Source organism: Aspergillus fischeri, genomic scaffold (assembly GCF_000149645.3).
Source record: "Aspergillus fischeri NRRL 181 1099437636264 genomic scaffold, whole genome shotgun sequence".
NCBI classification, from domain to species: Eukaryota; Fungi; Ascomycota; class Eurotiomycetes; order Eurotiales; family Aspergillaceae; genus Aspergillus; species Aspergillus fischeri.
The window spans coordinates 4499635-4524750 of NW_001509762.1; the positions used below are offsets into that span (position 1 = coordinate 4499635).

At 50.4% G+C, this 25116-nt stretch overlaps 11 protein-coding genes across 11 annotated transcripts, besides 3 other annotated features; 3 read left to right on the forward strand and 8 right to left on the reverse strand.

Moving 5' to 3' along the window:
* Positions 1-521: 521 nt before the first annotated feature.
* On the forward strand, positions 522-1562 carry NFIA_087350 (uncharacterized protein; the record flags this gene model as incomplete). The annotated part of the gene is made up of 1 exon (XM_001260675.1): positions 522-1562. One exon carries the CDS (start codon positions 522-524, stop codon positions 1560-1562), a length of 1041 nt encoding a protein of 346 aa, XP_001260676.1.
* Positions 680-740: a microsatellite.
* Positions 708-734: a microsatellite.
* Positions 1563-1882: 320 nt separating the features above from the next.
* NFIA_087360 (legume-like lectin family protein) lies at positions 1883-3181 on the reverse strand (the record flags this gene model as incomplete). The annotated part of the gene is made up of 6 exons (XM_001260676.1): positions 1883-2326; positions 2386-2646; positions 2701-2782; positions 2849-2919; positions 2990-3013; positions 3080-3181. 6 exons carry the CDS (start codon positions 3179-3181, stop codon positions 1883-1885), a joined length of 984 nt encoding a protein of 327 aa, XP_001260677.1.
* A 609-nt stretch (positions 3182-3790) lies between these two features.
* Positions 3791-4211, forward strand: tim13 (protein translocase subunit TIM13; the record flags this gene model as incomplete). The annotated part of the gene is made up of 2 exons (XM_001260677.1): positions 3791-3913; positions 3993-4211. 2 exons carry the CDS (start codon positions 3791-3793, stop codon positions 4209-4211), a joined length of 342 nt encoding a protein of 113 aa, XP_001260678.1.
* A 1008-nt stretch (positions 4212-5219) lies between these two features.
* On the reverse strand, positions 5220-6870 carry pkaC (cAMP-dependent protein kinase catalytic subunit pkaC; the record flags this gene model as incomplete). Its single annotated transcript, XM_001260678.1, has 4 exons — positions 5220-5247; positions 5308-5682; positions 5736-5989; positions 6055-6870. The coding sequence occupies 4 exons, from the start codon at positions 6868-6870 to the stop codon at positions 5220-5222; spliced, it is 1473 nt and encodes a 490-aa protein (XP_001260679.1).
* Positions 6476-6508: a microsatellite.
* A 1318-nt stretch (positions 6871-8188) lies between the features above and the next one.
* On the reverse strand, positions 8189-10912 carry NFIA_087390 (Sin1 family protein; the record flags this gene model as incomplete). Its single annotated transcript, XM_001260679.1, has 3 exons — positions 8189-10247; positions 10331-10813; positions 10890-10912. 3 exons carry the CDS (start codon positions 10910-10912, stop codon positions 8189-8191), a joined length of 2565 nt encoding a protein of 854 aa, XP_001260680.1.
* Positions 10913-11604: 692 nt separating this feature from the next.
* Positions 11605-15050, reverse strand: NFIA_087400 (replication factor C subunit 1; the record flags this gene model as incomplete). The annotated part of the gene is made up of 5 exons (XM_001260680.1): positions 11605-12221; positions 12276-14662; positions 14715-14802; positions 14859-14883; positions 14973-15050. 5 exons carry the CDS (start codon positions 15048-15050, stop codon positions 11605-11607), a joined length of 3195 nt encoding a protein of 1064 aa, XP_001260681.1.
* Positions 15051-15397: 347 nt separating this feature from the next.
* NFIA_087410 (mitochondrial 54S ribosomal protein uL16m) lies at positions 15398-16224 on the forward strand (the record flags this gene model as incomplete). The annotated part of the gene is made up of 3 exons (XM_001260681.1): positions 15398-15455; positions 15528-15992; positions 16052-16224. The coding sequence occupies 3 exons, from the start codon at positions 15398-15400 to the stop codon at positions 16222-16224; spliced, it is 696 nt and encodes a 231-aa protein (XP_001260682.1).
* A 1129-nt stretch (positions 16225-17353) lies between these two features.
* On the reverse strand, positions 17354-18653 carry NFIA_087420 (replication factor C subunit 5; the record flags this gene model as incomplete). The annotated part of the gene is made up of 5 exons (XM_001260682.1): positions 17354-17443; positions 17497-17595; positions 17652-17820; positions 17880-18502; positions 18567-18653. The coding sequence occupies 5 exons, from the start codon at positions 18651-18653 to the stop codon at positions 17354-17356; spliced, it is 1068 nt and encodes a 355-aa protein (XP_001260683.1).
* Positions 18654-19268: 615 nt separating this feature from the next.
* NFIA_087430 (cytochrome c oxidase assembly protein) lies at positions 19269-20136 on the reverse strand (the record flags this gene model as incomplete). Its single annotated transcript, XM_001260683.1, has 4 exons — positions 19269-19318; positions 19376-19817; positions 19889-19958; positions 20009-20136. The coding sequence occupies 4 exons, from the start codon at positions 20134-20136 to the stop codon at positions 19269-19271; spliced, it is 690 nt and encodes a 229-aa protein (XP_001260684.1).
* Positions 20137-21045: 909 nt separating this feature from the next.
* Positions 21046-23077, reverse strand: NFIA_087440 (putative HET domain protein; the record flags this gene model as incomplete). The annotated part of the gene is made up of 2 exons (XM_001260684.1): positions 21046-22718; positions 22771-23077. The coding sequence occupies 2 exons, from the start codon at positions 23075-23077 to the stop codon at positions 21046-21048; spliced, it is 1980 nt and encodes a 659-aa protein (XP_001260685.1).
* A 457-nt stretch (positions 23078-23534) lies between these two features.
* On the reverse strand, positions 23535-24603 carry NFIA_087450 (uncharacterized protein; the record flags this gene model as incomplete). Its single annotated transcript, XM_001260685.1, has 2 exons — positions 23535-23657; positions 23809-24603. The coding sequence occupies 2 exons, from the start codon at positions 24601-24603 to the stop codon at positions 23535-23537; spliced, it is 918 nt and encodes a 305-aa protein (XP_001260686.1).
* Positions 24604-25116: the final 513 nt, after the last annotated feature.

Below are 25116 nucleotides of genomic sequence, written 5' to 3' on the forward strand. Positions count from 1 at the left end.
CGCCTAAACTTGCCAGGCACAACTCAAGGGCAAAATATCTCTGATAACGCTCATCTCTGCGGCTTCAGTAATTTTGGATAAATTCACATCTGACTCAGGAAAGATACAACCGTGTTGCTCACATTGATTAGGTCTAGGAGATCAGGGCTAGCCACCAGATTGAAGATATCGTCTTACTCTTATAGCTGGAGTAGCTTCGCGCGCAGGCAGCACAGTATGGAATACAATTACCATAATACTGATCATAGCATCTGAACTCGGATCAGATTGATTAACTGTCGTGCCGTTTGTTCTCGTCCCAAATAGTATCATGGAGATGACGTCATAAGTCTGAGGAGGGAATAACTGATGATCAGATAAGATAAAAATGACTAATCACATTTGGCATCTGCGAAGAGAAATGGCAACAACGTCTTCAGTTCGTTCCACACGTTCGTCAGGATCCCCTCTCATCTCAGCAAAAGCACGACACAATTCAACTTAGCCTGATATCTATGTACAGCATATAATGAAACTACGCCATGGACACAGACCGCGCCGCAGAAAATGGTTCAGAACCACAGGCATCCCCCGAGGCTCCTAGCGCAGACAACGAATACACCCGCCCAGCGACAGGCAAATTCCGCTTCAAATCCTCAAAATCCAAATCCAAATCTCACCGAGACGAACCATACGATACCCACCACCGTCATCACCACCGCCCCCATCACCGCCATTCCCACCGCCATTCCCACCACCGCTCCTCCAAACGACACAAATCCAAGCGCTCGCCCTCCCCCAACCCCCACGATCAAGATAACTCATCCCGCCTCTCCCCCGACACCGCCTTCCGCGAGTCCCTCTTCGACGCCCTCGGCGACGATGAAGGCGCCGCATACTGGGAAACTATATACGGCCAGCCCATCCACAAATACCCCATCCCGTCCGTCCCCAAGGGTCCCGACGGCGAGCTAGAGCAGATGTCCGAGGAGGAGTACGCGGCGTACGTGCGGAGTCGGATGTGGGCGCGGACGCGGGAGGGGATGCTCGAGGAGCAAGAGCGCCTGCGCGCCGAACGGGCGCGGCAGAAGCGGCGGGAGGAGGAGAGCGCAGAGAGCCAGCGCGAGAGGATGCGGTTCGAGCGCGCGATGGAGGAGAGTCTCCAGCGGGGCCGGGAGCGACGGCGTCTCAAGGTGTGGAAGACGGTCTGGGATGAGTATCGGCGTGCCTGGGAGGAGGTTAATCAAGAAGTCAATGTGGGGGAGGGCCAGCGCAGGGCGTTCCGGAATCTGGTCTTTTGGCCGGTGGAGTCGGGGAAACGGAGGGATGTGTCGCGCGAAGCGGTGGAGGAGTTTATGCGCCATGCGCCGGTGGAGGTTTCTGGGATGGGAGACGGTGATGGGGCGGATAGCACGGCTGGCTTGCTTTCGGTGCTCAAGTCTGAGCGGATACGCTGGCATCCGGATAAGATCCAGCATCGGTATGGTGCGCTGGGGGTCGATGAAAGCGTGTTGGCGAGTGTGACTGAGGTCTTCCAGATCATCGATCATATGTGGAATGAGACGAGGGCGAAGCAGTCGTAGACTGCTGGGGACTTTTTGACGTGGTCAGACGAGGGTTTAGAACAGCATTTCTCGGCGTTTTTGATAGCATGATACCCTGCAATCGATAGTCCTTAGTCATCGCGACTACATTTCATTCCTATTATTTCATTCCATAGTCAAAGGCTCAGGAAATAGCTTATCATATTCTTGCTTTCATATCAAAACGACTGTAGAAACCCGCAACTAGACAAATATGACACGGCTATGCAATTGCGCAAATAATCAGAAACAAAATCTGACTCCGTAGACATGTTTTTGTAATTTTTTTTTTTGCATTTTTCGTGCTTTCATCCTTCAAACTAAAACCGCGAGTAACGCTGCTTGGTCCGATACATGGTGAAACCGACGTACGCGCCGACGATGGCACCAAGGAACAGTATGAACTTAAACAGGAACCAACCCCAGCCGCCCTTTTCCTTGGGCATCTTCACGTGGGCCCGGTCCTGTCTGCCGTTGTTTGCTGGGCCCCGGCCGGAGCCGGCGGCGGCGCTGCCCCCGATGCTGTACAGGTTCTTAGCATTGACCGAAATGATGTCGTGGTTGTCGCTCAGCTCGCCAGTTTCGGCAGAGAAGCCCAGGTAGGAAACGGCAGGGATGGCGATATTGGTCTCGGGAGCGTTCAGGGTGAAGCAGTTGGTCCAGGTGTCCTCAGACTTGTACTGCAAGTCTAGGGTCAGAGACTTGTCCTGGAAGTATGTCAAGCGCGCCTTGGTAGGAATTGAAGCGCCGCGCAGACCACGAGCCTGTCATCAATTCGTTAGCGCAACAGTGATTGACCAGGATAACCTTAGGACAAGCTCACAGAACAGCCAGCCACTTCGTTGGCCTTTCCGTCATGGGCCTGGTCGTAAGACGTCTTCCCGTCACCCATCATGGCCATGACGTAGGGGAATGATGTTCCGGGACGGTTATTCTTGTATGTGTCGAAGAAGATACCCAGACCTTCGAAGTTGTCTGTCGACCCGAAGACAGGGCCCTGGGTTGCGCGCTGCTTGGTGAGCCACATGGCAAACCCGTCGCCGTGCAAGTTCCCTTCGCCGTGGATCTTGAACTCAACCTCGATCTGGGTCACATGTCAGATTGTCAAGTCCTCCCCTCATAAAAGTCCACCACTAACCTCCCAATTCGTTGCAGTAAGAGGGACCCGAGAAAAGATCCATCCCTGCTGCGATGGCCGATCCGACGTCAGGCGAATGTACCTAGTCCAGTCAGCTCAAACTTCTCCTCATCTCCCACTGAGTGTTATGGGGACTTTGGTCGCATACTTGTCAGCGCGGATGATTGTATCACCACCAAAATCGAACCAGCGGCTTTGGAAGTCCGAATCCAGATATGGCTATGCAAAGTCAACTACGATGTTCGCATTAAAGCTTCAGCAGAAGTCGAGGTGAGGAACGAGGACCAACCGGAGCAAGACTGTGAGTTCGGAGCTGGTAGAGTCCAGGTTAGCGGATCCGAGGGGCATTTGCGCATTCATGGAAAATGGTCTTGCGTACCGGAATGCTCTTGATATTCTCGTCGCCGTTGTAGGCGCTTGTTACCGGGAGGGTAGCTAGGCCAGCGAGGTACAAAAGCGAGGAAAGCCGCGGCAGCAGCATGATGACCGATGTGATTGGATGGAGTCTGAGAAGCTAGGATAATGAATGTTTGTGGAAATTGCGAGAACGAAAAGGTCAAGCGGTAGAGAGCAGACTGCAGCTAGCGAGTAAAGAATAATCAAATTCGAGACTGATCGGCGTGGGTGGGCTCAATGTCACCGGGACATCAGCGAGCTCCTAGACAGGTATACCTTGCTGGAGAACAAGCTCAATGGAAGAGGGTAGCTCGGGGAATGGCAGTATGGGGGAAAGGAATGAACGATAGTGAAGAGGGATAAAAGGAGTACACTACTCAGGTTTCACTGTGTACTGCGAAGAATTGAAAGGAAGCAAGGATCCAAAGAAATGGTTAGAAGACGGAGTATATGACAGATCCATGCTCCCACCTCATCGAGTAAACATCCAAGTGTCCACTTCGCCCTACATGTGGCGCAGCTCCCTCACGAACGGGCGGCCCGCACCAGCCACACTTTTCCTTTACTTCCGAAGATCCTGTCGGCGTCATTATCCAACATCCAAACTTCAATCCACGGATACCCCCTCAATCCACCTCACTTCCTACGCTTAATTCCTCTTAGACGTCCACAAAATCACAATACAACCAGCAAAATGGCCATCTGGGGATCCTCGAGCTCCAACACCGCGTCCTCCAGCGAAGCGGACATCAAAACCCACCTCATGAACCAAGTGCGGCAAGAAGCCGCCGTGACCAACGCCCGGAATCTGATCGGTGTATGTATATCCCTAACCTACCAGACGGCACATTGGATCAAACCAAGCTGACCAAGGACGGTTTTCTCCCCGCTTGTAGAAAGTCAACGAACACTGCTTCGAAGCCTGCATTCCCAACCCCGGCACATCGCTCTCCTCCGCCGAACACACCTGTCTCTCGCAGTGCATGGAGAAGTACATCTCCTTCTGGAACGCCGTCAGCCGTGGCTACATTTCGCGTCTCGCGAACGAGAGGAAGGCGTACGGTGGTGGTGCCCTCGACGCATCGTTTGTTCAGTCTGGAGAATCCAGCCTGTGAGCGCTGGCGCATCGGAGCTTGATATTTGTTGAGGAGGGAGTCGAAGGCTGATTGTGTCCGTGACTGCAACATTACGAGATTTTTTGGTGCTTTTCTCACCCCCTGCTTCGAATGGTTTTGTGGTGCTTCAAAAAGGCGTTGCTTTTTCTTGCCGTGACCTTCAACCGGTAAGATTTCTGTACAATACTATATACCGGGTGACGGGTGGAGACTATTCTGTAGAGTACTCGTCCAAAATTAAAGACGACGCAGCAGAGCCTCCGAGACCGGTTGCCAGCCACTCAGATGGAAGACGACTGGTCTGTACTTGATAATATTCAGATTTGACGCCTTCCTTTTCCATTTGTTCAAGACATCGAAGATATGTACATTATACAGGACTGAAGACGAAATTGACGCAGATAGAAAGACAACGGATGAGGCCAGAAGCGACCTTTATCCCGTACTCATAACCAACACTCACCCATTCAAGTGTGCCAGCGCGAAGAGAAGGCGAAAAAAATGACCTGGATGGCTTGCAGGCTCCCCAAGTCTTGAGAAAGATATACATAATGCGACACAAGATAACCAATGACGAGCCCGATCATCCAGGATCCAGTAGCCGACCAAAGGTTCTCCAGACGAACACCACCGACATGTTCAAAGGCTAGACTTCGAACCCAATAGAAGAACATAATATTGGACAACCTGAATTCCAAGAAAATCTCTCAGATGCGTCAATGCCGAAAGAAGGTAAGGATCAGTCCCTGTGGAAGCCACGAAACTTTTGCAGAAGTAGAATCCAATAGAGCTCCACACGCACGCTCCTGGCTCATTTGCGAGCCTGGAGCATCATGGTCGAGTCACGAGACATATTAAAGTCGTAGACAGGCACGATCTTTCAAGACAATAGTGAACAGAGGCAGTTTTTATTTGGAGCCTAAACTAGAGGCTAGTGCATTTGTATCGTGGGCATCTCCAGTCAATGATTGCCAATGTTCATTGCTCTATCAAATGTCGTATATTGGACTAGAAGTCGGGGAAAAGATGGCCATGCCTGTATCAAGAGTGTCGGTTAGTACTTAGATCTAAAATGATTCGCAACCGAGACACATACACATCTTCGCCCTGCTGGCCGTATTGTTCAGTCTCCTCGGGATACCGATCGTATTGACTGGCATCACCCTGACCTCCACGGATAGGAGGAACATAAGGAGCATCAATGTCCTTTCTTGCAAGACGATCCCAGGTGACTTCCGCGAACCAAGGGTGGTTCTTCACATCTTCGGAACCTCCATGAAGGTTGCCCAGTCGCTTGGTCAAATCCGCTGTGATGAGCTGCGAGAGCAAGTCGACGGCGTCCGGGTGAAGGTAGGGCGGGTACTTGACACGACCGCGGAGAATGTTCTCGTAGATCTTGACGGGAGAGCCACTGTCCCAGAAGGGTGTGAAGCCGCACAACATTTCGAAGATAAGAATTCCAAGTGACCACCTTGGCTCTAGTCAGCCAATGGAAACGCAAAGTTCATTGAAGGGAATGCCTACCAATCAACCGATTTGTTATATCCCTTGGACGAAACAACTTCTGGAGCAAGATAATCGGGCGTTCCGCAAAGAGTCCATGTGATATCAGGTACCTCCTTCGCGAACCCAAAATCGGTGATCTTCAGATGACCGTGCCGGTCTAGTAGCAGATTCTCAGGCTTCAGGTCCCGGTAAATAATCTGCTGAGAGTGTAGATACTCCAGTGCAAGAGTCACCTCGGCCGCATAGAACTTGGCGACAGGGTTTGGGAACCGCTGCAACGGGCCCATGACATCAGCCTACCGGAACTTGCATTGATATGGACGCGAAGAGCACTCACCTGAGATTTGCGAAGTAAACTAAAGAGCTCTCCACCCTCCACAAAGTCCATTACCATGTACAGATTCCTTGCGTCTTGCCAGGTACCCCACAATGTGATCAGGAATGGATGCCTGACACGATTGAGCATTCGTCGCTCGTCATTTGTATGCTCGACCTGTTTCATCTTGACCACCTGCGCCTTCTTCAGGACCTTGATCGCATAGAAGCGATGATTGTGTTTCGACTGCACCAAATGGACACGACCGAAACTACCGGTACCTAGTGTACGTTGGATAGTGAAATCGTCTAGGGAATATTTCCCTTTTGTAGTGCGGGCTTCAGCCCGATTGGCCTGCTGGGAGTTTGCATAACCTTCGGCAGAAGCCTGTGACGCATGATGAGAGGGGTGAAGTATATTGTGTAACCTAGAGGTATGGGAGTGTTGTTGTTGTGGCTGTTGTTGCTGGTGTTGTAGGTGGTGGAGGCCTGAGTTGTGGTGGGTGGAGGGATGGGGTTGCGTCACGGCGGATTGCATGGAGGCAGTTGGACCCTCGGAATTTTGATCTGTACCTGAAGAGCGATTGGGGTTGTCGTTGGATGAGCGATGAAGCTGAGCAGCAGAGGGAGTTGCGGAATTATTGCTGGTGTTACTGCTGGCCGAATGTTGATGATGGTGGGTTTGATCGTTGTGCTGGTTGTGGTGGTCGTGGTCGGCAGAGTTGGGTGACGTCTGTGTCTGGGCCGCTGTGGGTGACGAACTTGATTCCAGTTCTTTGGAGAGGGTATGCGAATCCTTCGTCCGCCGTTTCTTCAAGAGACCTCCTAAAGTCGGCATCGAGGAAATGAGAGTTAAGAGTATAAGAGGTCAGAGATAAGGTGAAACATAGACCATAGGGTTGGTGAGTGGCAGGGTAGGTTAGGGGGTGCGGGAGTTTTGTGTGAGCGAAATCAACCCCTCTTCTCTTCTGGCTGGGGGGGGGGAAGCTTTCAAAGAGGGGGGAGACACAAGACACACGAGGGAGCGAGAGATGGCTTTGGCGCGGATACTGCGGACGCCTCCCGGGGGCTAGAGACGACCAGAATGGAGTCAATCACCCCCCGATCGTGCGTAACAGAACACTCCAACGTTCAAGGCAAAAGTGAGCTGAAGATTGATTGATTGAATGCGTCTTTCTTCTTGTTCGTGGCTTTCTCTTATATCCCAAGGTCAATTAATCAGAATGTTCAATCTCTCCTCGTAGACTATCTTAGACTATCGTGGTGGTCGCGGTACCGAGTAAATGGAGGCAAAGCCAAGAGGGTGGGGAGGGACTAGTTCATAGTTAAGATGATGAATGACGATGATGCCCTTACTTGCGGATGATAAGGATGTGATGATGATAATATAGCGTTGTCGTAAGGTTTCGATTAAAGTGGGAATAATTGTCTCTACGGAGTACCTATAGTACTCACTCATCTCACTCATTTGTTCGACCCTATCTGCGTCTTCAAGCCATTCTCCAAATAACCAGTCGATGGAGAAACTACACTGTATACACCTCGCTCTAAATTCGCATCATCTAAGAGCCGTTGAGTCCTAGACCATGTTAGAGAAGATTTCAATGAAGTTCTACGAAAGAGAGTGGAGAGTGACCTCTCAGACACTATGAGATCATCACTCAATATTAGATCCTTCGACATCCGGGACCATGTACCATTGAGATCATGACTGGCCCACCACAACTTCAGGTCCTGTTTTCCGCTGGATTACTCCAGCATTGATACGAGATTTTGATATACTGTCGAATTTAAGCATTTTATACCTACCAGATGTCAATTGTCAAATATCTCGATTCCATCCAACAGTACCTCTCTAGATTGACCCTACAAAGCCTCTAGCTTGGTGACTTCATTACCCCCAGCGGATCCCCGGAAGGCCCCGCTTCCAGGCCTGTTGTGCCCAACCGGCACTATTCCCTAAATTAATCGCCTGCCTAGTGTGCAGCAGTATCTTTAGTAGTGATGCATATCATTTCTTCGTGGATTCTCTCTCATGCCAGGGGTAACTTGTACATCAATGAACCAAACCTCCTTAGACAATGGCATCAAAACAGCATGTCCCTACATAATGCAAGACTTGTCCCCAAACGCCATACCGATCCCTTCTCTCATAACTAAATACGATAATGAGCCATGTTCTTCTTGATCTCATCCACTATCTCGACCGCCTCCAGGGCATTTCGCGCCTCAAAATCGTACCGCTTCTGCTCATTGGCATCGTTGCCCCGTAGAACAATGACCCGGAAGTTCTTCGGGTGTCGCCGGCTCACTTTGCATCCCACCACATCGTTGAAGCTGATCGATCGGGTTTTGGTGTCGGATGCTGCTTTGCCTGTATCCCCGGGCATGATGTGCATGTAATCATTGTCAAAGGTCAAGATGCGATGGTTCGATGTCGTGAAGGACATTGACTGCTTTCGAAACACATGATAGCGCCGGTAGTAACCACCCGTAAGCTCCTGTGTTTGGGTGAGTGGATGTAGCATGCTTGGTCCGCTCTTCTTGCTCTTCTTGCTTGCAGCGTTCTGTTTGTTATCGATGAGTAACGGCGCATTGGGGGATGAGCTTCCTGGGGAACCAGTTAATGATAGAGGCCCTGCCCCGAATCGACGCCGTACAAGGTCGAGGTCGGTAATGTTACCCAGAGCCTCCACTGTCCGATCAAGCGGCGCGATCGTGTTGGATCCAGCCACTTTGAGAATGTAATTGCCCTTGTCGAGCGCCCATCTTTTGCAGACCGAGTCCAAGATTTCTGCTATATAGCTGTCGGTAGAGGTGTTCAGGGTTGTAACGTGAGCGGCAGCATCCAGGTTCATAAATCGGATCTTCAGCGTTTTGGAGACGCCCATTCGAGGTGTAGCATGGGATGTGGGCACCGCGGGCCGGTCAGCTGGAGTCAAGGTATTGTCGTTCAGAGCAGATGAGAACGGCTGTCCCAGAATGGGATTCACGCGAACTGCTGGGGCCTTACTCTGCGGAGTAGGCTGGAGGAGTGGCACTGTCGGCGCTGTAGGCGTCGTCACGTTTTCCTCTGACGGTGCTTCCTGACTGTATTGCGGGAACAGCCGCTCATTCTCTTCAAATTCCTCCTCAGAAGCCTCCACCAAAGCGAATTCATCATATTGCTTTCCCCGCGATCGGCCCCTCACTCCGGTGGCCCTATTGTTATTGTTCGAAGTGAAGTCTGCCATGTGTGATGCACGGCTCAGAGGCGGAAAATCGTATTCAATCTCTCCATCCTCAACCATCCGTAGTGTCCATCGATTCACATTGAGTTTGTTACGCTCGATGGCTGGCTCGCGACCTTCTTCGGAGTACCTCCAAAGAGCCAGCCCAATAGCCTCCGCAACAGTGACCGGCGCCGGCTGATCCGCAAGCTTAGATTCCCTGGCCAACTGAAGGTCGAGAGGTTCTTCGGGGTCAGAGGAGAATGGAAGATAAAGCTTGATGTTTAGGGCGTCCGCTAACCCTTTACCGGAAAGAACAGCAAACTTTTCGACAGGATTTGTGGGCGCCTTCATGCGTGCTTTAAGCGCTTGCGTCAGTAAACTGGTAGGTTGCAGTCTGCTGATGGGGCGTGGCGGTGGCAGATTTTGCAACTCGGGTGCTGGAGTTCTGGGTTTCCTTGGAGATGCAGTCTGGGATCCAGCTCCGTTCTGCAGCTTATGCATCAACGCGACAGGCGAGGATGAGTCCAAACCACCAGTGATCCCGACGTCTTCCAAAAGCGAGCCGGATCCAGCCGTTGCGTCGAACTCGGATGAGAGCACAGATCCTACAGACTCAGCGCCAGAGTCCTCCGCGGCCTCGCTGAGCCCTCCAAGCGTTATAGTGTCGACATTCCTGTTACTAGTGCTGCGAGGCGGGTCTTGATATTCTATGATTTTGTCCTTGGTCGAGAATTGAATTTGTCGCCTCTTGAATGAAGGGTCCATTTCGTTGGTCTCGTTATCTGTAGACAGGTCGCTACTGGTAGTAGTATCTCGTCGTGGTCGTCCCTCATTCACATTCACTGCCGTGCCCAATGATCCAGTGCGAAAATGCGCTCCTGTTGCTGGGTGTGAGGGGGATGTGACCATGACTTCCGGGCCCTCATGACGATCAGACGAACGGATGGGCGACGATCCGGCTCGTGTGCGGATTGGCACCTTGGAAAATTGAATCTGAGAAGCCCTACTACAGCATCAGTGTGAGTAGTTCCAGTAGGAAAACACAAGATCGGCACAATATCAAACGACATGCTACCGGACACTAACCTCCGAGTGCTGTCTCCATCATCGTCGCTCTCATCACTCAAGTCACTACTATCATCCTCTTCGGCTTCTCTTTGTTTCTGCTGTTCGCTCTGTTGGCGATCCCGGCGGCGCGTCCGTTTCCCACTCCGGCCCTGGTGCCGACGACCGATCACATCAACATTGCTTTTACCAGTGACCATGCCCCCTTCTTCGTCTTCTCCGTAATCCCCCAACCTGGATCTGCGCAAGGTATTGGCATCTCTTGAAGCGCCGAAGCGATAGTACTCCGAGGAGACGGCAGCCGTCGTCGGAATAGGAGGGGAAGAGGCTCTCCTTGCTTGCGCTGCTGCGGCTTGGTTGCTAAGGTTGGTTGATCCTGAGAACCACCCGGCGGCACGAAAGCCAGGCGTATTGAGGACCGAGTTATTCACATTAATAAGCCGTTCGCCGACTCCGTCCTTGATCGTTGATAGATATGAGGTGCGCAATTGCCAAATGGTAAAGCTGACGATCGGTTAGTGCCCGAGTCGCGGCCATACTGCACAAAGCAGATCGGCGCGGGGTGGAAATGGCAACTTACTCATCATTATGTAGGAGAGACATCTTGTCAGCGTAGTTTATTCAGTTTCCAAGATTATGCCCCTAATGGAATCGGCCGACAAATATTGAACCCAGCGAAGACACAGTGTAATATTCCAGACCGTAGGGAGACGGAGGGCTGTGATGAAGGGAAGATATGCGCTGAGCACATGGAGCAGATAATCAAGATGAAAGCCAGTTCACCACAAACAGGTCCAGCCTGTTTATTCAAAACAAAAAGAATAGAAGGAATGTACCCTTGGGGTAGTTGGTTTAAAGGGTTGATGGCGGGGGGTGCGAGAATGAACTGATCTTCCTGATGAGGAGTAGACTAGTAGTTATTGGAGGAGACCGCGCATTCTGTGGCGGTGCTCCCCAAAACATTACCTACTATGTATGCACTACTCCGCAGATCGGCCAAGACCCTGGCCTAGGTCCTTCACACAACATCTGGCCAAAAGTATGGACCCTACCTACAGGCATACAGAGTAGTCAGACAGTTTCTTCTGATGTATCTCAATCACTGCGTAAGATAGTATAAATAGGTCATTCATTGTATCACGGTCAGGCTTCAAATATGGTACAGTAATCTGTGATGATATGGAACCGCTTCGCATGTCATATACAATCCTTTTAACTCAATATCTTGCCAGGAGCTCATAAACAGAGGTAGACAACAAATCCCGGGCGCCATCACGAAGCGAAACAAATACATCTCAGGCCTTTGCCTTAGTCTTTCGGCCTTTTCCTTTCTTAGGCTTTTCGTCATCGTCGATAAAATCGTCGTCGGGGTTCGCTTTTTTACCCTTTTTGCCTTTGCCTGACGCGCCTTTCTGCGCCGCTGATTTCTTGGGCACACGGACATACTTGTCCTTCTTCAGATCAAGTTCTTCGTTTTCATCGTTATCCTGTGCGTCATCTTCGAGGACCTCTGCCTCATCCGATTCATCAATGGCATCTTCGATGTCAGGCTTTTCCTTCGCCATCTTCTTCGGAGCCGCAACACTGCTGGCTTTCATGAATGGCAGTGGATGCGATCGCTGGTTGTATAAACGTGTAAAGGTGGCTTTTGTTTGTGTTTCCAGCTTGACGTTGGACTCGTCCATAGGACCCAGGCCAAGCTCGACGAGAGCATCCCAGTCGTCGCGCGTGAGGAAATAACTGTCCATGAAGTCAATGACGTCTTCAACGCTGTCTTTGCCTTCATCCATCAATCTGCGAACCAATTTGTTCCAGAGGAGCGGGATGTATTGCTGTCTGATCTCATCGCGGTCACCAGAAGCACGAAGACGCATGTGGCCTTGAATTTCCTTGACATAACGCCAGAGTTTCCCTGCACATGCCATGTTAATATCGGAAACGCAACTACTGCATCACGGAGACATACCTTGTTTACTGTTCTGCCCCAGCCAGCTGGTGAAACCGGGCCGCTCCACCATATTGCCGTAAATAAAGCTTGCGGGGCGAACAAAACTGAACACAGCATGAGTCGGCATAAGGCTCCATTGCTGCTGCGTTCCATGAATCATCCTATCGACCAGATCGCCATCACTGATACTAGAGGCAGCATTGTCCGCCAATTCAAGCAGTTTCAGCTTCTGTTCCTTGCCCTGGTAATTGCCAGCTAGCGTTGGTCTGGTTCTCAGGTAGTTCTCTTGAAGCATCAGATAACTGAACTCGTGATCATTGAAGTACAGCTCGATTTTGTCACCCAGAGTGGTTTTAGAGCTGGGAGAGAAGGTCTGGGCATTTAAGATCTTGCTGACAATGTCCCACGGCTTCAGGATCACATGCTTCTGCCATGCTTTGGACATCTCTTTTCCTTTGTCAAAGTCAAGATGTTGCTGGTCTAATTTGACTGTGGAAAGCATGTTGATGACTTGCCGAATATCGGCGTTGGTTCCTTCAATGAGACTATCCAATACCGGGGGTGGAATCTTTAAGCCTTCCCTGAAGCAGATAGTCGAGAGTCTGGCTCTGATTTGTTCGGCTGTCGGGCGCCTGAACGGCAACTCATAAGTGACGTGATCGAAGGGCTTCATTTTCGGCAACCTTCGCTCGTTGCAGATTAGAATCAAGGGTATGTGGGTTTTCTTCGCCAGGGAAACCAAAGCGCCCACACCACCTCGATCTCCAGCAGACATTCCGTCAACTTCATCCATTATGAGAACCAGGTTCTTTTTCGTGCTCTCGATCTTCTTGCCTTCGCCGGAAAAATAACCTTGCAGGGAGGTTGTGTCTAAGATATCCAGAAGATTGCTTTCCACGAGCTTCTTACTCCTTGTATCACTCGCGTTCGTTTCGACGACGTCATAGCCTTCAAGGTTAGCTACCAGATGCGCTGCCGTCGTTTTCCCTATCCCAGGAGGTCCATGGATCATCACGGCGCGATAGACCCCAGACCCATCTTTTCCAGGCCTTGAAAAGTTGAACTTGGCATTCTTGTGCCAATTATGAAGCCAAGTTTGGAGCTTCTCAACAGCACCCTTGTTGCCGCATATCATATTCATGGCCGTCGGGGCATATTTCGTAGTCCATAGCTGGTCATCAACCTTGGCGCCTTGAAACGCCGAGGGAGCTTGAGACCCTGCAGATGCTTTAGGTGTCATTGTTCCCTTAGCCTTGAGCTTCCGCTTCTCTTCTGCTTCCATTTCAGCGGCCATTGCTTTGATTTTGACCTCTTCGACTTTCTTCTTCGCCGCATGTTTCTCAGCTGCCTTTGAGTCCCCACCATTGGGAGGGAGTCGGCGGATAAGTTCAAACAGCCCTTCCTCATTGATAGTTCTCAAGTTGTGCTCCTGAATCTTTTTGAGCTTGTTGGGTCCAGCATCGCTTCCTAAAACCACATAGCTGGTTTTTGAGCTAGGTGCTGTGGTAACTTTGCCACCGTACTTTTTGACCAAGTTCTGTCCTTCTTCGCGACCGAGGGTATCAAGAACACCCGTGAAGACAAATGATAATCCAGCCAGGCAGTTTTCAGCGCCAACGGGCAATTCTGCGGTCCCGCCTGCTACAGGATCTCGCGATCTTTGCGTAGCAGCAAAGTTGAATTTCGCCTTCTCACCTGATGGCGGTGGTGGGGAGGGTGGTTTGATGGTCGGTATGCTGTCGAATATATCCTGGATTTCCTTGCTCTCAGGCTCGTCCTTTTTAGTAGCCGCTCCTCTCTGTTTCTTGGCAGCGGGCGCCGATGGGGCTGCTCTTGCGCGCACAGGACCTTCCGAGGTTTTACAATCCTCGTAATCTCCATCCCGGTCAACGGCCGCAGACTTTCGTTTCTGGCCTGTGCGCGAGGCTCTTTCGGGTTCTGCTGGTGCGTCCTTCATGGCCACGTCGGCTGACTCGGCTGCACTGGCGTTCTTTCTGCGCGATGACTTGCCGGAAGCCGCACTGGCCGGTTTGACTTCCATTTCCTCATAGTCATCATCTCCGTCGTGCTCATCCTCTTCAACGTAGTCGTCGTCGTATTTACCTGGTTTTCGATAGTCTGTCGCGAAAATGTCATCATTTCCTAAGCCATCGTCGTCGTCCAGAACAACTGTGCTCTTCTTGGCCGTCCTGCGAGAGCGTTGTCTGGGTGATTGGTCGGCGGTCTTTTTGTTCTTCGTTTCAGAAGCGTCCTCAGCGTCACGGCCATTGAGAGATGCAGTATCAGAAGGCCGGACCTCCTTAGTCTTCGTCACGTCTTCGCTTTTGCCAGGTTTTGTTTTCCTTTTTGAGGACGCAAAATAGTCCGAAGTGGTTGTCGGCTGGCCCTGGGACTCAGCTGGTTTACTTCAGAAATCGTTAGTGCTACACCAGCAGCGAGCAACAGTCTTTCACATACGGCGTGCTCGTTGCCCTTGACTTTGGCGCAGGTGACTTGGGTTTTAATTCCTCTTCTTCATCACTGTCATCGACCACCTTTCTGCTTCCTGTTATATCGCTTAGTAAATATGGCCCAAAATTATTGCTCCATGGCCGAACATACGTTTCTTCCTAGCGGTTGATGCATCCTGCAATTAAAAAATTGGGTCTCAGCAACACTCCTTATTTCAATATGGCAGGATCCAAGTGTCATTTCTGACTTAAGGTATCAGCTTACCTCTTTCTTTGCTGGCGGTTTCGCGGGAGACGCACTAGAGCCCTGGCCACCGAAGAAGTTCCTAATGTCGGTAGGCATGGTGATACTGTATCGATTCTGAGCTTGACATGCAATCTAAGGAGGCGAGAAGCGCAGTTAAAATAAAAGTAGACCCCAAACAGGCAACCTCGGACTCTTCACTTCTACCTGATAATCATTTCGAGCTCGCCTCGGAAACGCGAATGACGCGCCTGCCACGCCCGCAGCTGGTTCGTCGACGTGAAGTAATTTGGTTACATAAGCGGCAATCTCGTGGCACGTGCGCACCACACTCTGCCGTTTTGGGTTCCAGAAGACATCGGATATGCAGATATGCCGATAGCCTGAAAGTCTGCGGTCCCTTGAACCTGTTCAACTCACACAAAAGGACCCTGTCGTTCGTTGCAATGGGTCCTCAAATGAAGATGTTGGCGGGTCCCCAAGTGACCTTTCTCCGGCCTACCTGTGAGTGCTTCCTGGTGTCTCTATAAAACTTTTCTTCGTCTTCCGCACATTTAACTGACGTCGATTCCATAGGTCTATCGTCACCCTTCGCAGGTTTTCAACTATCACGATGCTTCTCAACATCCTCGCCGGCCCTGGATTGGCTTACACCGAAGTTCATGGAAAGGTCGAAGTCCCCGAAAGGTCGACCACATGTCCCTACCGGCGGATCCTCTCGCGGTACCACTGTCGTCTGGGGTGACTACGGATTGCGGATGAAGGATCATGATCGCCGGCTACCTGCTGCATCTCTCAAGCTTGCGGAGGAAACTATCAAGAGACGACTTAGAGGTATGAATTATACCTTGTACAAGCGCGTCAGCGCCAACATTGGTGTATACACCAAGGGCAATGAGCAACGTATGGGTAAGGGTAAGGGAAAGTTCGACTACTGGACTGCAAGAGTTGCCGTCAGCAGGATCGTCTTTGAGCTTAAGGGCGATCTACACGAAAAGATTGCGAGGGAAGCTTTCCGACTGGCAGGCCACAAGTTACCCGGTATGGTTTACCTCATGCTATGGAAGAATTGGGAATCCTAATATCCTATTTGCAAACAGGTCTCTGGGAATTTGTGAAGAAGGGTGACCCACCCGTCGTCGGTATCACAAAACTCGGCAACGGTGTCACTCTCGAAAGCCTCAAAAGACCACGGAGGAGTCCGGCCCTAGGTACAGACAATATGGCCACACCTCCCAGCTCCACATCATCCAGCTCATCCGCTTCTCCTTAAACCCCGCCTCTGTCACGCTATGTCATTCACGCCTTCTTAGCGTCGCTTAAGCGCCGACGCCGGAACCAGGTCCATACCCTTGTTGCCGCCTCGTCTTCGCCGCTGCTTCATTCTCCTTCGAGTCTTGTGTATACTATTGTCAGCCTCGGATTCTCTGTGGTATTTGTACGCTCACTGTTTCATGTCTTCATCCACGGAGTTAAATAGAAGGAAAATCCAAGAGTATTATACCTTTATCCGCTTGTCCGGAGATGTTAGATGTGAACTCGCCCTCAAGCCTCTGCGCCTCCTCTTGGTCCTCATCTCTCAGCTCTTGGCCGTTGTTGTCAGAGTCGAAATAAGTCCTCATTTCGCTTTTCGTGTGTGGTGAATTCACTACATCCCGGTCAGACAAAAGTTCGAAATGAACTGGGCGCAGATCGGCCTGAGAGTTCAGCGTACCACCCAGCTGTCCCGTTTGTTTGTGTGGGGTCTCTGTAAATAATCGAATGGATTCATATCTGGTCCCCAAGGTTAGTCTATCCTATAATCTCGTGGAGAAAATATGTTGCGGTGCTCGCAGCAGTACGTACTGGGTGTTCTCTCCACCGGGTTCAATGTCCAAAAGGTTGGGGTTAGACATGGCTAGTAGGTCCCTGAATAAAAAGGGCGAACTAATTTGCTAAGTGAATAGTAATTGATGCTTCAATTGCTTGCTGATATCTGCGTTGCTTTTCTCGCCCTTCGGCGGGTCAACTCAATTTATATGGTCATGGTAGGTATGACGTACACCATCGCGGAGTCCACCAAGTTCATGCTTGCGACTTGATCACTTCTGCTAGAGATCTTCAAGCGTGCAAGACACATAACATGAGGAAACCCCATTCAGCTTTGGTATGTAAAATGACTACTGCTGTGCACTGACAAAATCACACCGTTCTCTGCGCAAGAGATTTGATCGAGTCACCTCAATTTATGGACTAGGTATTACAGTATATGCAAGCCGGTATCACAAGGGTCCATCCATCAATGCAATCAATACCTCTTACGTTTGGGATACAGCCCATTTTAAACATTCATTAGTCATGGCAAAAGATGTGTCTAGAAGTCCATGCCCATCAAGTAACTGCGAAATAACGTCAGCAATTGGTCAAAGAGCGCGCTCGACAGATGGAGGATCCAACCTTTCGTAGATGCGCATAAACTTGGCAACGAAGGCCTCTAGGTGGAAAATCACTTTCTGTACCCAGTGTCAGTATATTGTCCGTGTTGGTCTAGGCAGATAACCCTTACGCTTCCTTGAGTGATTCTGTGCTCGTAAAATGCGGACCATTTAATTACATCTGGCTTCAGTGCGTCGTCGACTCTTGCAACTAACTTGAAAGTCAGGGTCTGTGAACCTGTTAGCAGGAGCCATTTCGGACGTGGATCGAGTGTGGCAACCGAACCTTGATGATTGTCGTAGGCGGTATGCAGTGGGTGAGGAGGTCATATAACCGCGCGCGGACCTGCAGCAAACGGGCCGGTGACCGCTCAGCGAGTATCTCGTCTGCAATTAATGAGATAAGAGCTTCCCAGTCAGGCGGGGGAATTGGCGTGTTGTCCGTGACCTTCTCCCTGATCGAGTAGCATTGTTAGTTACACACCGGCAATCACAAACAGCACGGAGCACCCACGTCTGAGCATATATCGCCTCGAACATGAGAAGCGCTCGCCGAAGATTGCGATCGCTCTCCTTGGCTATTCTCTTGTTGAGTCCAGGGGCCTCCGGCCAGCCTTCCCTTTTACCAGCGTTCTGTAATACCGAGCAGATTTGTTCCTCCGTAGGTGCGGCGACCCTGACCAGCAGGGTTCGAGAACGGATCGGAGCAATAATGTTCGACGTGCTATTTGCCAGCAGGATCAGTCTCAGGTTGGGGCTGTATTTCTCCATCGTTCGTCTCAACGCCGCTTGTGCATCGCGAGTCAAATGATCCGCCTCGTTGATGACAACGACTTTGAACCGTTGTTTCGCAGATAGATCAACCTGTTGAGTCTGCGCGACCTCCTTGAGCAGCTCTTGGACGACCACCCGGTCATAGTTGCCAACGTCGGATGGGGTAATCTCGAGATGGTAGACGGATGATACGATGTTGAATTCAAGTTTTCGATTGCTTGTCGTTTGGAAGACTCTGGCATCAATCTTGATCTTCTCTACTCCCGAGCCGTACAATTCCTTCAGCGTCGCAATCACACGGGTCTTCTTGCCTGCACCCGACGGCCCATACATCAGGAGATGAGGGAAATCGCCACTTTGAGCCTGCGGAGGTTCAAGAAAAGGTCAATGATCTGCTCATCACTCAGCAGCAACAGGTGCATCTTACCAATGACTTTAGACGCGCGGAAAGCTCATGATGGTAGGATAGAGAATCAAGCGAACGAGGTCGCAATCTATCCACTAAAAGAGCCATTTTAGTGCCTCTGTCTGCAATTGTATACAAACTCAAGTATAGTGACAAGACAGATCAACGGCCGTTGTAGAGTACCTCGATACGCGTTTATTCGTGACGCGTGAGCTTAATTGGTGGCCCGTGCCCATTGCCCATAGCTCCGAGAACAGTTTTAGTAGAATCCCACGTGATCTAGGTGAAGTTGCCCGTCTAAAAGTCCAAACGCCATGAACAAAGTCCTCAATTCGAAACCAAGTGAGCAGGGTGCTTTGCGTTTTACATGGAGGGAATGCTTTCACATATCTACTTCAAAGACACGATAGTTGTAATCTGAAAAAATCATATGTACAGTACACGCATTTGTATAATACACGGAAGGACGGATCCAATGTGGCTAATTCTAGAGAGGAGATAGTATTCGCTGTCCATCTAGATGAAATGGACGTAGACACGCTGTCTATGTGGAGAGACTCGGCCAAATCAAGCTCCACGTCAAGAGATGTGTGCGCTTCTGGATTGAGGGGGTTGGCCGAATGTCGACTTCTAAAGTTGCTCCGAGGCATACGTCTGATAACCTTATATGCCGACTCGAGAGCCGCTGCGTCCTGAGGGTAAAGAAGCCGGTTTTCTGGAGCTTTAAGCAGCGGGTATCGGTTTCAGAACTCCATTGTCATCATACTTCGCTTCTATGAAAAAGTTAGCGTTCCATGCAACTTCGAGCTTCTAGACTCATTATTTCTTACTGAAGAAAGTATACGACAAAGTGATGGTGTCGATGCCCTTCATGGCCGGATCTTTCACAAAATCCGGGTCAATGAAGAAGAACACCGGCATATCAACAGACTCTCCAGCATTCAATTTCTGCTCTTCAAAGCAGAAGCACTGGATCTTGCTGAAATATGGGGCGACCTGACCAGGAGTAACACTGTACGTTGCAACACCGATAATGTCCGTCGGGCCTTTATTCGTGGCGGTATAAAAAGCAAGTGCCGTCTCACCGGGCAACACGCAGACTTCACGCTGCTGTGGTGTAAATTTCCACGGCAGGACATCCGACACTGAACCATTGAAGGTGATTCGAAGACGACGAGCATCGGTCACTGGCGTTACGCGCGATGAGGTGTCGCCGTCTCCGGTCCGATGTGCAAGTACTGGTTGACCGTTCCAGCCGATCTGTTGACAAACCTGCAAAAAAAGATTGTTCAGGTTCATGTCTGGGCAGAGACCGGCAAACCTCCATTAAGGCTTCCACGCACCATTTTATATAGAGGAACGGAGCCATAAGCGAGCGCTAAAGTTCCAACAACGATACTTGCGGTGTAGTACCTATAAGACGTCAATCATGTCGCCAGTAAGAAGAAAATCAAAATTCATACATTACGGATGCATTCCGTTTCTGCGACTGGGGTGTATTGAAAGGCGCAAATGCGGGATTTTGGTGCAGTTCCTGGCGAAGGAACGAATTGTGAGAGAAAAACTTCTTCCCAAAGTCAAAATAGCGCATGTTCAAGCGCCCTGAACATAGGCCGGTCCCTGCCGACCGTAAATGCGCCCATTGCAAGGGCCCACGAGCAAACATGACTGTCAATTGTTGCTTTGCGGATCTATCGGGGAATGCATCGTCTGAGAAATGGAGCTGATATGAAAATCATGTCACATGATCTGTCCTCTTATCGATAAGAACTATATAACAGTCCACCAGCCACATTGGTACCTCTCGATACATCCCAACTCGCGGACCTCAATGTCGGGCAGAAGGAGGAAGAAGATCTGATCAAGCCGTCAGAGAAGGAAGCAGTATTCTATCTGCCGTCCCGTATAATGGATGATGCAAGTTCCGAAGTGACCTGGTTAAACTAAGCACTCGTTGGTTCTCGAAGATAGATATACATCAACTGAGATGACTTTCCTCCGTGTGAAACAACCACAAGAGGATATCCTTCCCTACCACCATGCTTCTGCAAGTATGGGCTGGATGATGTGATCATATTTGGGAACGACCCAACGCTTCGGTAAGATACAAAGCGGCCCTCAATGCAGGTGTCACCATGCACAATACCAGGCCTGTTTGCTTTGTATGCTAGCTCTCAAAAGTGCCCAGCACCCTAAGACAAATGCCCAGATGCTGAATGTGGCTTACATGGAACCACTCTTGGATACCGACCAAGTGGTGTTCACTATCAAGGAAGCCCAGATCTATATTGTGCAACTACCGGTGACGAACGATTGCCCCTGCCTTACAAGCCACATGAACCTCATATCCATCATGTCCCTCTTGTCCCATATGAGGGTATATGTATTGGGCTCTACATCAACTATCGAGTGCTCCATGTTCATTCTGGAACGTTATTCGTCATAGGAAAGGATAAAAATCACCAGCAGTTTGCTATGCCATTTGCACACGATCAGAATTTCAGACCAGTCTCAGCTTGCGTCTTTCCCAGGGCAGCGCATCAAACTCCGGATGTGGATCAATCAATGATCCAGCAGAAATCCGCAGGACTCCTACCCTCATGAGAACCTCCACTTCATCCAAAGGTTTCAGAATGAGAAGATCGCAAAACCCACGATGGGGATTCCAGCCTTCTTCTACCCGCCATGCGTCCCCTTGTATAACCATACAGAAATAGTGTTCAATATCGCTGCTGAACTTGTCCAGATCCGCTTTTTGGGTATCTGCCGACCTGGGAATACAGCATGAACAATCGAAGATCTGCGACTGATCTAGGACCAAAGTCAAGCCAAAGGCTTCGTTGCCGCGTAAGTTTCGGGTAAGTGTCTTAAGTCCAATGCAGGAGCCTTCCACGAGGATGTGTGAGCTGTCCAGGACCTGGCCATATGGGCGTTGGGGATCGGCGAGAGTAATGTGGTGAGATACCAGTCTCGGTTGGTATTTATCCAGCCAGGAGGAATCCTTAGCATGCCCGCGCATTAGATCCTGGGGCCACGCCAGAGCATGTGAGCTCACTGTACCGTCTACGCTGGCCCAACTCCAGCTTGGGGCTCTGTAGTCTGTTGCTGGACGTAAGACACCGTAAGGCCGTGACCAACCGAGCCCGAAGGCGATGTCACTGCTCCAAATTCCCGCGAGATACTCGCCCAGAGTGCCGTCATTGATGGCAGATGCGAGGGGAGCCATGGCGAGTAGCTTGTCGGATGTCACACTGACTGATCCCTTTGAAAAGGCGTCTACACACCGATGCCAGGCCTCGAGTCGTGCCACTCGCTTGCTGATGTCCACCTCGTCGCCAACGCCACCAGCATCCTTTACTTGATCTTGGAGAAACCTGTCGATGTACGGCTGCACGGCTCCCTTGACGTAGCACTGTCGAATTTGCCCGGAGCCTGTCTTTTTGTCGACAATTCCAGAGGCCTCGAACTGGAACCCAGAAGAACACTCCCAGATCAATTGACGCCTCATGACATGTAAAACGCGCGGAGCTAGCATTCTTTCGACAATCTCCCACCCCCGTCCCGCTATCGGCGACTCCTCAATATCCGATGTCCATCGCAGGAGCCGCTGCCGAAGGTACTTGTCTTTTTTGCGACCTAGCGCAGGAGAGTAGATTACCCGTCGGTCATGGAAAATCCCCGAGCCCGCATCTTCAGCAGCTTCCGCTGAAAGCATCAAAGCTGCCTGGCCGTATAGTGCCGCAATTCGAGCTGGATCGCTACCCCATTTCTCTCTGGAAGTGCAAATGGTTCGGGTCCACAGGTATTGATACCCTAACTTGCGTGCAATTTCTATCGCGTCTGCTAAAGTCTTCGGCAGGGAAGGCCCATCTAATGGAGCCGAGAAGTCGGTATTACCCGACTCTCGCTGAGTCGAAGGCTCGAAATTCCCGGAGCAGTAGCTCAGAATCACATAAGACCCTGATCTACCATTCGACGAACACAGCCTGGGGGCAACTGCAGGATCTGCCGCGATCTCAATGATATTCTCCGGCAGTTTAACTGCCAAAGGCTTGGAACAGGTGCTATGGGCTGCACATTCAGCAGTCCAACCTCGAACCAGACCAAGGCACTTTTCGTCCCTGAGGTCGAATGGGATGCGACGAACACGATCGACCTCCTCGTTCAGTGGGCCTGTAAAGATCAGCCTTTCAACAGCGACGCTTCCAGCATAATTTGTGCACACCCTCATAATCCTCTGAAACGCACTGGTCCAAACACAAGTCGTCTGCGGAATAAGTGCGGTTACTAAGCTTCGTCGGCTCCCTCGCGTCCAACCGGGAACTGTCAAGAAAGATCACTCGCTCGGCAAGCTCGTCAAGCCTTGTCGTCCATCGACTAGACGTCTCCAACACGTTACAGAAGAATTCGCATGCGCCGCAGCCTTTTTCAGCTCGCGTAAGCAGGTCTTTGAACGGCCCTAATTTGATACCAGAATCCGTAAGATCATCTTGCCCAAGGTCAAGAGAGTCACAGATCTCGCAAAGCGGCATATCGAGTTTTAATTTCAGCGGAAAAAGTCGATAATAATGAGATTTTGGGAGATATCAAATGATGTAAGACGGTCAGATCGCTGTTTATTTCGTCGCGAATTTAGGCTGCAAGGCGGCTGTGCCGCAGCTCGTCTTGATGATGACAGATGTCTGATTCAATATAAGCTCTTTTCTTTCAAGACTTCTCGAGGTACATGCATTTGCCATTTGCTGGGACGAAAAAGTCGCCTTTGATGGAAAGTATCTAGTTCAAATACCTCGCGAAGTCAATGGTAGAACTAGGGCTATCGTCGATCAAGCGTATCTCTCGAGCTAAAGGATGACTGCTTACAGAGTTTGTTATTCATATCGCGTCTATTACTGATGTACACGAACTCTCTCCTGGAGAATTCGATCGATAAACGAAATGATCAGCCACAACAAATACTCTATGGATGCAATGTAAAATGCTCTCCTTTCACTTCAACACGCTTTTTGCAATTTTTCCGAAAACACCTCTAACCATGCTGGGTCGTTCACGAAGGCAGGTGAAAAGGATAGCAGCGCTGAGAGCAAAAGTGACGCGCTCTCGGGATTGATACTGGGATCATGTTAGTAACTGATGGTACACTCTGAGTAGTAGGTGATCTGCTGGGAGGAAAGAAATGGTAAAGAGGGGATGGAACGATAAGGGGAAATGTAACCATCCCCGAGTCGAGCGACGTGACTTGAAGAAAGCTCATTAACCATACCTTCTTGTCATAATAACGGGGTAACACAGTTGCGGCGGCTCTTGGTGCCACGAACAGCGCAATCTCCTGTCGTTTCCGCGCACTTTCAACCAATATACTCCATCCGCACATGAGACACCCGGCCCCGACACAGAGGCCAGAGTCCCACATCTGTGGTGTCACCGTTTCCCGGCTGAAGATCTTTGGACCAATTCTCGTTCGGGCCAGGCACACAGAATAGTAGAAAATGCTCACAAATGAAGCAAGGAAGGTAGATGACCGTAGGGCATCGGCCAGGGCCCGCCAGAGAGACGACATCGTTTTCATTGATCGCAGACGGAAGACAACTTGCAGCGGAATATAGGTTGCACAAGCGAATTTAAATGTTCTAGCAAATCGCCAAGCAGCGTGTTTTTCGCAATTGGGACCGCAACCCATGTGTACCATTTCGCAGGGGATGGGAATGGTCTTGCTTGGGTCTCCCCACTCTCTAGGCCAGTTGTAATCCTTGCACATAGACTCAAGAAGACGCGCCTGGCCAGTCTCTTTTCCATATACGAATATCCCTCGCCTGGCCCGTCGAAGTGCTTCAATGAGTCGAATGTCCACCTTCGCCACCTCGCCAATCCACTTTCCATAGGATCTAGGAAGCCTTTCTGGGAGGTAAAACCATGCCCACATTACTACAGCAGAGCTGGCAGCGAAAAGCCCTGTGTCAGCAAGCACAGGAGCGACAGTCTCAGCTAAAGACCAGCGATTCTGACTTCTCCGCAAAGCTCGCCAGCGTGACCATCCCAAACAGACAAGAACATCCATTGCTCTAGTGAAAGTGAAAAGAGTGAGATCCATAGTCCTCCCGGCAAGACCAGGACTGTATTGAGGGGTGATCTTCTTTTCGGGACTATGGCCGGCATTGTCTCTGTTACCAATTGTGCGGATCGAGATAACATCGCTGCCCTGGTGCCTTATAGGCTTCTGATTGAGCAGCTGAAAGCTAAACCAGGCAGAAACAAATGCAGCGACGAAGCGAACGAACCGCAAAAAGCCCCGAGACTTTACCAGCCCGGATATTTTACCAATTCTACTGCTGACAAGTGCACAAAGTCGCAAAAGAAAAACGGGTAAGACAGTCGAGCCCGCGACTAAAAGTGCACAGAATGTCGGAAAACTGTCCAGACGGATAGCATTTGTCAATGTGCGAGACAACTGCACGATGAGTGTCAGTTTATCCTTGGTGTTTTCGGGATAACGACCAGCAAGATTGAAGGATATCAACTACGAGCAGAGCAATCGTCGTAGACTTATGACAGCGAAAGGATGACCTACTTC